At 50.5% G+C, this 12997-nt stretch overlaps 1 protein-coding gene across 1 annotated transcript in view; it reads right to left on the bottom strand.

Moving 5' to 3' along the window:
* Positions 1-12997, bottom strand: part of LOC133140600 (ubiquitin-associated protein 2-like) — a 28667-nt gene that overhangs the window by 1147 nt on the left and 14523 nt on the right. The window contains 15 exon segments of the mRNA XM_061260636.1: positions 2273-2464; positions 2712-2779; positions 3478-3585; positions 4032-4388; positions 4919-5000; positions 5112-5162; positions 5519-5610; positions 6228-6405; positions 7672-7738; positions 8292-8460; positions 9041-9080; positions 9436-9637; positions 9819-10000; positions 10402-10691; positions 11478-11742. Of these exon segments, the coding sequence (XP_061116620.1) occupies positions 2273-2464; positions 2712-2779; positions 3478-3585; positions 4032-4388; positions 4919-5000; positions 5112-5162; positions 5519-5610; positions 6228-6405; positions 7672-7738; positions 8292-8460; positions 9041-9080; positions 9436-9637; positions 9819-10000; positions 10402-10691; positions 11478-11742 (2343 nt within the window).

Below are 12997 nucleotides of genomic sequence, written 5' to 3'. Positions count from 1 at the left end.
GAACACATGCTGAGGTGTGTACAGGTGATGGGATAGTCCATCCTGCACCAGGTGAGATGTGTAAATGAGGTATATTCAGCCATCCTGTGCGAGGTGTACAAGGTATATAAATTTGTATAACAGGTGTATAAGCTGTACTGGGGTATATCAGCGCACCTGGCCATCCTGTGTGAGGTGTTTAAGGTACAGTTGTGTTCAAAATAATAGCAGTCCAACATGACTTACCAGATCAATCACTGTTTTTGGTAGAAAATATATTACTACATGGCAAATAATTTACCAGTAGGTGTAGTAGAGTCATAGAAAACCAACAGACCCAACATTCATGATACACATGCTCCTGAGTCTGTGTAATTGAATAATTAATTGAAAGAGGTGTGTTCAAAATAATAGCAGAGTTAAATTAGTGAGGTCATTCATTCTGTGAAAAAACAGGTGTGAATCAGGTGGCCCTTATTTAAGGATGAAGCCAGCACATGTTTGCATGCATTTCTCTCTGAAAACCTGAGAAAAATCATTCCGGAAATTGTTCAAAAGAACAGCGTACTATGATTAAAACGTTGATTGGAGAGGGAAAAACATATAAAGTGCAGAAAATAATAGGCTGCTCGGCTAAAATGATCTCCAATGCTTTAAAATGGAAAGCAAAACCAGAGAGACGTGGAAGAAAACGAAAGAATCGAAGAATAGCCAGAATGGCAAAGACTCAGCCAATGATCAGCTCCAGGGTGATCAAAGACAGTTTGAAGTTACCGGTGAGTACTGTGACAATTAGAAGACGCCTGTGTGAAGCTAATCTATCGGCAAGAAGCCCCCGCAAAGTCCCACTGTTAAAAAAAACCAAGTGCTGAAGAGGATACAATTTGCCAAAGAACACATCAACTGGCCTAAAGAGAAATGGAGAAACATTTTGTGGACTGATGAAAGTAAAATTGTTCTTTTTGGGTCCAAGGGACGCAGGCAGTTTGTCAGACGACCACCAAACACTGAATTCAAGCCACAGTACACTCTGAAGACAGTGAAGCATGGTGGTGCAAGCATCATGATATGGGGATGTTTCTCTTACTATGGTGTCGGGCCTATTTATCACATACAAGGGATCATGGATTGGTTTGCCTATATCAAAATACTTGAAGAGGTCATGTTGCCTTATGCCGAAGAGGAAATGCCCTTGAAATGGGTGTTTCAACAAGACAACGACCCCAAACACACCAGTAAGCGAGCAGCATCTTGGTTCCGGACCAACAAAATTAAAGTTATGGAGTGGCCAGCCCAATCCCCGGACCTTAATCCGATTGAAAACTTGTGAGGTGACATCAAAAATGCTGTTTCTGAGGCAAAACCAAGAAATGCAGAGGAATTGTGGAATGTTGTCAAATCATCCTGAGCTGAAATACCTGTTCATAGGTGCCAGAAGTTGGTCGATTCCATGCAACACAGATGTGAAGCAGTTCTCAGAAAACCGTGGTTATACAACTAAATATTAGTTTAGTGATTCACAGGAATGCTAAATCCTGAAGATTTTTCAGTTTATACAGTAAATATTTGAGTTTGTAAAGAGAAATGCAGACACTATGGCTATTTTTTTGAACAGCCCAATATTCATTTTTCTTCATTTTCTGTGAAGTAATTTAAAAATTGACACATTTTTCTTCATGTTTCGATTTAGGATATAATGTGCAGTGTTCCCAATGCATCAAAATAAAAACTATTATAAGGATTTTGAGCTTTACTCACGTTTTTAAACACACTGCTATTATTTTGAACACACTGGTACTGGGGTATATCAGCTGACCTGGCCATCCTGTGTGAGGTGTATAAAGGTATATAACAGGTGTATAAGCTGTACTGGGGTATATCAGCTGACCTGGCCATCCTGTGTGAGGTGTATAAGGTGTATAAAGGTATATAACAGGTGTATAAGCTGTACTGGGGTATATCAGCTGACCTGGCCATCCTGTGTGAGGTGTATAAGGTGTATAAAGGTATATAACAGGTGTATAAGCTGTACTGGGGTATATCAGCGCACCTGGCCATCCTGTGTGAGGTGTATGAGGTGTATAAAGGTATATAACAGGTGTATAAGCTGTACTGGGGTATATCAGCGCACCTGGCCATCCTGTGTGAGGTGTATGAGGTGTATAAAGGTATATAACAGGTGTATAAGCTGTACTGGGGTATATCAGCGCACCTGGCCATCCTGTGTGAGGTGTATGAGGTGTATAAAGGTATATAACAGGTGTATAAGCTGTACTGGGGTATATCAGCGCACCTGGCCATCCTGTGTGAGGTGGTGGTGCAGCAGCTGGGAGTGGGGCTGCTGGTGGGCAGGCAGGATGTGGAGGAAGGGGGCGGGGGCGTATCCTGGGGCTCCTCCAGGGTTCAGGGGTCCTGTCCCCCCCAGCGCTGAGGGCAGGCTGAAGGGCGGGGGGGTCCCGGTGTGGAACCCCTGCTTGTCAAAGGACTGCACACGGAGGCGCAACATCAGCACAAACTCAAAACCAAACATCCTGCTGCTCACAAACACATCAATGCACTTCTATTCACTCAATGTAAGCCTCTTTTGATAGGAGCGTTACATTATTAATGTAATGTAAGGGACTGGGAGGAAACTGCTAAGTCATTCCTTCAGTCATAATCCGAGTGATCCAGAATGCGTCTGACTGGTCTGGTCTGGGGCGCCAGGTCAGACTCCGGGTGCAGGCTCTCACCTGGGTCTTGTTGTAAACAGAAGTGGTCATATCTGGCACTCCGGCGTTGCTGGAGGTCACAGATATCCCTGCGGGGAAAGGGAGAGCTTTACTGCGGTTTAACAGGGTTAGATTCCCTCTGACCCGCTCCACACAATCTGGCAGCCAGAAGCCCCGAACACGCTTTGATCTGAATTTCACACACACATTCTACGCTCCAACAGTCACTTTTAATCCCCTCCCACCCCCTCTCCTTTTAAACCTTCTCATTTTAGCATGTTTTATCCCAATTTGCACAAATTGGTTTTCCCAGTACTGGTTTGATCCCTGACTAACTTCACATGTCCAAAATAACAACTGTGTCTGTGTTTTTTTGTGTGTGTTCATGTGCATGCGTTTGTGTGTGTGTGTGTATGCGTGTGTGTGAGTTTGAGTGTTTGGTGTGTACTGTATGCGTCTGTGCGTGTGTGTGTCTGTATACGTGCGAGTGTGTGTGCGTATGTGTCTATCTGTATGTGTGTGTGTGTGTTTTTTTTGTGTGTGAGTGTGCATGTGTGTTTGTCTGTGTGTGTGTGAGTTTGAATGTTTGTTGTGTATTGTATGCATGTGTGTACATGTTTTTTTGTGTGTGTGTGTGCATGTGCGTGTATGAGTAAGTGTGTGTGTGTGTGTGTATTGTGTATTGTGTATGGCGTATTGCGTATTGCGTGTGTGTGTGTGTGTGTGTGTGTGTGTGTGTGTGTGTGTGTGTGTGTGTGTGTGTGTGTGTGTGTACATGTGCTGCTACCTTTCCCCTGGCTGGCTGAAGCAGCTTTGGCCTGTGCTTGAGAGGAGCTGCTGTAGCCTCCTTTACTGTAGTCTCCTGCGCCTGGGCCCTGCGTGAGGTCATCGAACCCTGGGAGAGGGGCGGGGGGGGGGGGGGTCAGTCTCTAAACACGCACTGTACCACCAAACACCAAGTCCCTAAACACACACTGTACCACCAAACACCAAGTCCCTAAACACACACTGTACCACCAAACACCAAGTCTCTAAACACACACTGTACCACCAAACACCAAGTCTCTAAACACACACTGTACCACCAAACACCCATCTGTGAGAGTCAGCCAGAGAACCACCACTCATACACATCCCCTACATCTGAGCTTAGGACTCAATTTCCCAGAATGCTCCTCCTGCAACTGAGCTCAGTGTGCTGTCTGGAGGCAGGGAGGTCAGTCTCTAAACACAAACTATCCCACCAAACCCCAATCTGTGAGAGTCAGCCACAGCCACTCATACACATTTGCCACACTCAAGCTAAGGGACTCGGTTTCCCAGCATGCCCCAGGCTCCCACCTGAGGCGTAGGTGTGCTGCCCGTAGGCCTGTTGCTGCTGCTGGAACTGTGTGGAGGGGTTCCCCAGGCCCACGCCGTGCTGCTTGGCCGAGGCGGGGGGCATGAACATGGTGGGGCCGTACTGGAAGGCGCTGGGCACTCCGGGCACCCCGGGGTAGTAGGGCAGGCCGGTGTAGCCGTAGCCCGGGGGCAGGGCGGGGTTGAGGAAGGCCTGCTGCTGCCCCCCGTGCTGCCCCTGCTGCTGGGGCGCCTGGCTCTGCGCCCCGCCCTGCTGCTGCGTCTGCTGGGGCTGGGCCGACAGGCTGGTGGGAGGGGCCGGGGAGGCCGAGTCCGCCCTGCCGAACTTCGTCACTTCACCTGGGGGAGGGGGGAGGAGGGAGGGGGGAGGGGGGAGGAGAGCGGGGAGGGGGGAGGAGAGCGGGGAGGGGGGAGGGGAGGAGAGCGGGGAGGGGGAGGGGTTAGTGCGACCTTTGGTCTTTTTAGAAAGAGGAAGTGAGGAGGTCGTCTTTCACGGGGTCCAGGTGGGTGTTGAGGGAAACGACAGCTGCGACCCACATGGGCTGTGTGAGTGTGTGTGTGTGTGTGAGAGAGAGTGCGAGTGTGTGTGTGTGTGTGTGTGTGTGTGTGTGTGTGTGTGTGAGAGAGTGCAAGTGTGTGTGTGTGTGTGTGTGTGTGTGTGTGAGAGAGTGCAAGTGTGTGTGTGTGTGTGTGTGTGTGTGTGTGTGTGTGTGTGTGTGAGAGAGTGCGAGTGTGTGTGCGAGTGTGTGTGTGTGTGTATATGTGAGAGTGAGAGCGTGTGTGTGAGAGAGTGAGAGCGTGTGTGTGAGAAAGTAAGTTTGTGTGTGTGTCTGTGTGTGAGTGAGTGAAAGTGTGTGTTTAGTGAGTACCTGAGTAAGGGGTATTGGCTAAACTCCCGTCTCTGCCTGCCAGTGTAGCAGCTGGGCCAGGGAATGTGATTCCGTAGTAATCCTGCAGAGAGAGAGAGAACAGCTGAGAGGCCAGCCACACAAACACCCCCTACAGAGGTCAGCGGGGGTCAAAGGTCACAGTGCGGGGTCACAGGTCAGAGGCCAGACTCACCATTGGCAGCCGCGACTGCAGCATCTGAAGATCCTCGTAGCCATAAATCTGCTTTGAGTGGGAAAAACAGGAACGGGCGTCACATCACCGAGAAGGGCACAATATTACCAACGCATTCAGCAGGAGCCCTTACAGCGCAGCACACAAGACTAATGTGCTGTTGTACACGAAACACGCCAAAGATGACTAAACGAGAACAGCGTAGGCATGGAATTCCAGCCATAACCACAGTGACAGTGTTACCCACATAAGGTAATTGGTTGTTGGGACTGTTGCACAACAGCTGTAACAAAACGGCTGTTGTGCAACAGTCCCAGAGTTAACACGAGTGACAGAGTGACAGGAGGTGGTGTGTGCTGTGTGATGTCATCGGGACTGCGCTCTGATTGGACAGCGGGGTGAGTTACCGGATACGCGGGCAGTAGGCCTCCCGGGCCCATGATGTACTGGTTGGTCAGCAGTGGGGGCACGCCCTGCGCCAGGTTGGGGGGGGCTTTACCTGCGCAACGGAACAGGGGATGAGGAGAGAGGGGAGGAAACGGGCTTAAAATGGATAAAACAGGAATTTATCATTTCTTCCCATAATTTTAAAAGAACAGCTAAATATTTTGGTAGTAACTGGCATAATATTTATGTGATAACTGAGGCTTGGAAACTGGCTGTGGACAGCATTTGATTAAGCGCACTCACGCACAAACAAACGTCTCTTCTCCTTCCAGACAGATGCTGAGGTGAGTGCACGTAGCATATGCTGTTTCACAAATAGCATATGCCAAATAACAGCTCTAAAAATGTTAGACAACATACTGCACTGTGTGTGTGTTAGTTCTAGACACCTCTCTTAAAGAAAAAAATAACAGGGCGGCTGTGTGTGTGTGTGTGTGAATAAATGCGGTGTATGCCTATACATGCAGTGTGTGTGAGTGCACGTGCGTATATGTGATATGTGTGTGTGTGTGTGTGTGTGTGTGTGTGTGTGTGTGTGTGTGTGTACGTGTACGTGTACGTGTGTGTGTGTGTGTGTGTGTGTGTGTGTGTGTACGTGTATGTGTGTGTGTACGTGTATGTGTGTGTGTACGTGTGTGTGTGTACGTGTGCGTGTGTTGTGTTTCTCACCCGAGGAGGAGGACTGTAGGGGTGCGGTCCTGCACACGGAGGGCACGGTCGTGCCGTTGGCGGTCAGGCCCAGGACCCCGGCGGAGTGAACGCTGCTGGTCACATTGACCGGCCCCCCGACCCCGCCGTTACTGCTGAGGGGGGCGGAGTGCGGGATGGAGCTCTCCACACTGGTGTGCTGCGGGGGGACATGCCTCACATTACACCCACACATCCATTATCTAACCACTGCTGTACCCTACAACCACACATCCATCATCTAACCACTGCTGTACCCTACACCCACACATCCATTATCTAACCACTGCTGTACCCGACACCCACACATCCATTATCTAACCACTGCTGTACCCGACACCCACACATCCATTATGTAACCACTGCTGTACCCTACAACCACACATCCATTATCTAACCACTGCTCCACCCTACACCCACACATCCATTATCTAACCACTGCTCCACCCTACACCCACATCCATTATCTAACCACTGCTCCACCCTACACCCACACATCCATTATCTAACCACTGCTCCACCCTACAACCAAACATCCATTATCTAACCACTGCTGTACCCTACAACCACACATCCATTATCTAACCACTGCTGTACCCAACAACCACACATCCATTATCTAACCACTACTGTACCCTACAACCACACATCCATTATCTAACCACTGCTGTACCCACACATCCATTATCTAACCACTGCTGTACCCACACATCCATTATCTAACCACTGCTGTACCCACACATCCATTATCTAACCACTACTCCACCCTACACCTACACATCCATTATCTAACCACTGCTGTACCCGACAACCACACATCCATCATCTAACCACTACTCCACCCTACACCCACACATCCATCATCTAACCACTGCTGTACCCGATAACACATCCATTACCTAACCAGTGAGTAATTACACCACTGCTGTACCCTACAACCACACATCCACTATCTAATCCCTTATTCCAGGTCAGGTGAGCAGGGGCCTGGAGCCCATCCCAGCATGCATTGGGGGCGAGGCAGGGGTACACCCCGCACGGGTCGCCAGTCCATACTGACGTTTCTAAAGCCCTCTGCTTGGGGAAATTCTCTTTTCACCGTTATGTTGGCAGCAGGGCATCTTTTCAGAAACGTTTCTCCTTTTCTTATAGCCCATGAAGACTATGCATGGGTTAACACATACACACTAACACATACGTGTGTTATGCAGACTGTGCATAACCTACAACGCATATCTGTGCCAACAGAGCCTATTTGTGTCTGGTGAAGTAGGACAGAGTACCAGTACACAGTCTGATAGCATGGACAGCTTTTCTGGAAAAACTGATGGGTTTTCCATTACTGCTGAAGTGCACTGCACAGAAAAACTGCTCTCTCTCCCCTGAGCGTCTCTCCGTGAGGAAGAGGAGGAGGAAGAGTACTCACTGTGAGGGAGGAGCTGGAGGTGAGGGCGGAGCTTGAGGACTGTGAGCTGTTGACATGAGAGAGAGAGCTGCAGAGAGGGAGGGGGCGAGAGGGGAGGGAGAGAGAGAGAAAGAGAGAGAGAGAGAGGGGGGGTGAGAGGAGAGAGAGAGGGGGTGAGAGATGGAGATTTGATTGCAGCACATCCAGGTTTCTTGTGAAACTCATTTGTAAGCAGATGGAGATTCAGACAGTGAGGTTTCTCAACATGCTGGTTTCAGATATGTGCTTGTAGCCATCACTATCTCCACAGTCGCATGACACGGACACACACAGATGATACGCATTCAGAAGACAGGCGCACATTTCAGAACTACCGCTAATAACATCACTTTCACATTTTTACATCACTGTGGATATTTCTGTTTTAAATACCCAATGCCTTAAATTTTAGGATTATAACCATTATTTGGCACCTGAGGATGTCAAATTGGGGGCTTGTTCTCGTTCGTATGGATTGTTTATGCTTTAAGAGTGTGTCTATAGTTTGACAAGCCAATAATGAAGTAAAGTAAAGTGAAAACTGGCAGACAGGGAGGGGGACAGACTGTTGCACCGTGCGCTCCTATAGGCCGGGGGCTCACCTGCTGAGCTGGGGCAGAGAGGCGGGAGGCATCTCAGAGGCCAGGCTGGGCAGGGCGGAGGTGTGGGGGGGCACTGAGGGGGGCAGGAGGGCAGAGGGGGGTCGGGTGGAGGTGCTGCTGCTGCCCAGAGCTGGAGACTCTGGCTTAGGGGTGGAGGAGGCTGACGTAGCTGAGGAGGGCAGAGAACCACGGTCAGCGTGACATCAGCACTGACATCACACACGCAAAACCACACCCTGTAATCACTGTCACTGTGACATCACACAGCAACACACCGCAACACGCACGCATAGCCACACCCTGTAATCACGGTCACTGTGACATCAGCACTGACATCACACAGCAACGCACACGCATAACCGCACCAACATAGCAACCGACACAGCAACCTATTACTAATGTAAAAATGCTGCCTGAAGCACTAATTATGTCAGCACACTAAAGCACAAACCTGAGTTCCAATGAACTGCATTTTAGCCAATAAACAACAAATGACTTTTATAAACGGCACCCGGCCTTGCCCGAGTCTTCCACTTTAAGGGGCTGATTTAGTAAAACCTTTTAGCACATGCAAAATCAATAACAGGACCAATGATTGGTGGTGGTGTTTATTTCGCACCAGTCGTTGGTCGTGTTGTTAATCGTGTGTGCTAAAAGGGTTTGCACGTCACTGAAGGTGTTAATAAACATCTGTACAGTGTACAGTAAGCGTTTCTGCTCAGAGCACGCCGTGTTCAGGCTGCACTTACTTTCGTGTGTTGCTGAAGTCCTGACACCGTTGTAGCCGTTCTGTGAAAATAACACGAGAGAGCCACTGTCAGAAGCACCTACGGGTACTGCAGAAGCAGCCACTGCCTATAGGAACAGCATGTAAATGGCTGGTACTTATATAGCGCCTTTATCCAAAGCGCTGTACAATTGATCGTTCTCACACACTCACACACTCACACACTCACACACTCACACACTCACACACTCACACACACTCACACACTCACACACTCACACACTCACCAATGGCGATTGGCTGCCATGCAAGGCACCAACCAACATGTAGAAAACAAATACACCGAGACTGAATTTTGGAGCTGAAACCGTGGTAACGCAGTGAGGGATGTGGTGGGCGTGGCTTGGCGTTACTCACGGCGACCGGAGCGGCGGTGGGGGCGGAGTCCTGGCTCTGGGAGAACGGGGTGTGGGCGAGCGAGGGAGCGGCCGTCTCCACGCCACTGCCGGACGACGAAGAGGAGGAGGACGAGGGGGCGGGGGGCGTGGCCGAGCTGGGCGGGGCCAGGGAAGAGGGCAGGCTGGAGAGGGGGAGAGAGAGGGAGCTGCCCAGGGGCTCACTGACAGAGAGAGGGAGAGGGAGAGACTTCAGAAAATGGTAACATTACAAGTCATCCCATGAACAGTTTTGGGGGAGCCTGCGATTAATCAAACATTCACACTTCGCTAAATTGAATTGATCCACTGCTGTATTGTACATTTTAAACAGAGACAGAGACTCAGACGGGTGTGTACGCAGACCTGATGGGTTTGGAGTACAGGCTGTTCGGTGTCTGTGCTGCGGGCGTGGGCTCCCTGCTGCAGCTCTCCGGTTGGCTGAAGTCTGGCAGGGCCGCTTCTGACCCGAAGTCCAGAGCCCCGAACTGCACGTTGAGCCCAGAGACGTCCGCTGACCCCGGCATCTCCACCGCCGAGGAGGGGATCTGCCAACCGCAGGGGAAGCGCAACCGTTACCATACCAACGCCAGCCAACATTTAGTTTGTTCTTAATTTCAGTGAGGTCCCAATGAAGGATGGGAGGGAATTGGGACAAGGTAAAACCTGGAGAGACAGCCATCAACAGTGAACGGGGACGGCTGATGTTGCTAGTATTTACGCTACGCAAATACAATGCGGTAAGCACCACAAAATGACTTGTGTTAAACCAGACTGAAATATCACTTTAAGGTGTGAGATCACAGATATGCGATATTCTGATCTGAACATTCTAATGCTGATGTCACAATCACTCCGGGTAACTAAAAGTAGTGGAGTTCTAGAACACTGCCTAAGAATCCTGAAAAAAAAAACTAAAGGGTGATACAGGGCCGTTGCCGGGGGTTACCTTGGAGCTGGGTGGTATCCTGCGTTTCTGTGTCTTCATCTGCCTCTGCTGCGAGCTGCCGCTGGCCTGGGCGTCCGCGGTCGTCGCTGTCGCGGCGGCTTTGGCCCCGGGCGAGGGTCCGTCCCGGGCCGGGGAGGGCTCGCGGGGTTTGGGGAAGGGTTCCAGGCCAGGGGGGGACGGCGTGGGCCGCGTGGGGGGGCTGGCCGGCCGGACCTGGGGCAGCGAGCTCTGCTGCCTCTGCGCCAGCTGGCTCAGCACCAGCGATGGCTCCGGCTGCGTCTTAAAGTCCCCTGGAGGAGAGACGGGCGGCCATTACGGATCTTCCCACGGGTACGGTTTCCGCTAGCGTCTGCAAACTCCTGTTCACACTTTGTCATACAGCACCACCAGTGCTTCTGTACCGGAGATCAGCAAGCCTTGTACAGGAAGAGTTATAATTCAGGCGCAGGGTCTCTGAACACTGAAAAGGCCCCGGAAGCCAAGCCAAGCAAAGGGAAGTGAAGGGAAGATGACCTAGGCAAATTAAGCTGAGGTAAATAATGCTAAATTCAGTCAAGCTGGGTTAGTGTAAATCAGAGTTGCCCAATCATGTTCCTGGAGAGATACTGTCCGTGTGTGTGTGTGTGTGTGTGTGTGTGTATATATATATGTGTGTGACTACTGTGTTAAGTGTGTGTGAGTGTACGTGTGTCAGTGTGTGTATATGTGTCTGTCTGTGTGTGTGTGTGTGTGTGTGTGTGTGTGTGTGTGTGTGAGTGTGTGTGTGAGTGTACGTGTGTGAGTGTACGTGTGTGTGTGTACGTGTGTGTGTGTGTGTACGTGTGTGTGTACGTGTGTGTACGTGTGTGTGTGTACGTGTGTGTGTGTACGTGTGCGTGTGTACGTGTGTGTGCGTGTACGTGTGCGTGTGTGCGTGTGTACGTGTGTGTGTGTCTGTGTGAGTGTACGTGTGTTAGTGTGTGTATATGTGTATATGTGTATGCGCTTGTGTGAGTGTACGTGTGTGTGTGTGAGTGTGTGTGTGTGTGTGTGTGTGTGTGTGTGTGTGCGCGTGTGTGTGAGAGAGAGATACTCACTGTTGAACTGGGAGGACAGTGCCGTGGTGGTGGTCGGCGCGGGAGGCTTGATGTCCCAGGTTGCCGTGGAGACGGGAGCGGGCGGAGCCGCCGTCACCGCCGGGGGGGCCGCGGGTGGAGGAGCCGTTACCGGGGCGACGGGCTGCTGCACTGGCCGCGGGGCCAGGCCCGATCCCTTCAGCTGATCCAGGACGGGGGGTCCGGAGGCCTGGGGGGCCGGCTTAGAGCCAGCGAGGCTCCCAAAACCAGAGCCCAGGACCGAGGACTGGAGGGGAAGAGAGCCAGCGTCAGACACCATGGCAACTCACTCACGTGCACTGCTCTGTATAGACCAGTGCTACTGATCTCCACGTCCCGCGGGCCGCGGTGTCTGCAGGTATTCACTCCAGCCCTGCGCTGGACCACCTGATTTCACACCTGCCGGGTTCAGATAATAGGCTAATTAGTGAAATCAAATGGTGTAGTGGATGGGTGAAGACAATGCCTGCAGACACTGCGGGTCGCAGGACCTGGAGTCGAGTAGCGCTGGTATAGACACCGTCACAAAGACGCTTTGTACCGCAGCTGCCCAACCCTGTTCCTTGGGGCCTACTGTCCTGCAGGGTTTCACTGAAAAACCCAAGAAAGCGCACCTCATTCAACAATTCTCTCCTTGAGCTGCTAATTATCAGAATGAGGTGTGCTTTGTTAGGTTTGGAGTGAAAACCTACAGGATGGTAGATCTCCAGGAACAGGGTTTGGCAGACCTGGCTTTACACAAAGGCAGGACATTGGAAAATTTGGAAAGACACAGTATAAACACCCCAATAACAACAGCAAGAGGGGAGAAACCTCAGGAGGAAGCCCAATAAAGAAGCCCATCCTAAATTGGCCAGCCCGCTGTCAACAGCTAAGGCTGGATGCTAACGGGGCGGTGAAGGGGGATCACAGATGACTGAAAATACGGCTGTAGACAAGCTGAGTGTGATTCACAGGCTCGCAAGGAGGGGGACTTGCACACAGATAGATACAAATGTGGGAAATGCTCAAAATATCTTCTGGCAACCACTGGCCTGCAGTTCCCAAGTCAGAACAAAGTGACTGGGTAGAATATATCATATATATATGATTGGTTTTAAATGTCCATTCTCCAGCGCCTCTCATGAGCTTTACTAAGAACAGGCTGTTTTAGTGACTGCGTCTTTAAGGCACATTGACATTAACAAACCTCTGTCCTGATTGGCTGGCTAGCTCCGACTAACTCAACACCATCAGTGCCGAGCACTTGGATTGGTTCTGGCTACAAGGTGGGCGGTGCTGAAGAAAAGTGCATTGTCGTGATGTCACCGCTTCACCGAATTCACATCAGTTCGCATTGTGTGGATTTCTTTGGGGACTGCATTTTGATACCTCCACGATGTTTTTATCGCACCCTCAACTGATTTATAATCCACATTGCAAAGAAAATGTAATTTTCCACAATATGGGAGCTTTCGTATGCAGGTTGCCTGGTGACAGCCCAGTCAGTCAGTGAGTGAGTG

Source organism: Conger conger, chromosome 11 (genome assembly GCF_963514075.1).
Source record: "Conger conger chromosome 11, fConCon1.1, whole genome shotgun sequence".
Classification (NCBI taxonomy): domain Eukaryota; kingdom Metazoa; phylum Chordata; class Actinopteri; order Anguilliformes; family Congridae; genus Conger; species Conger conger.
This window is presented reverse-complemented; position numbering and strand designations above follow the sequence as displayed.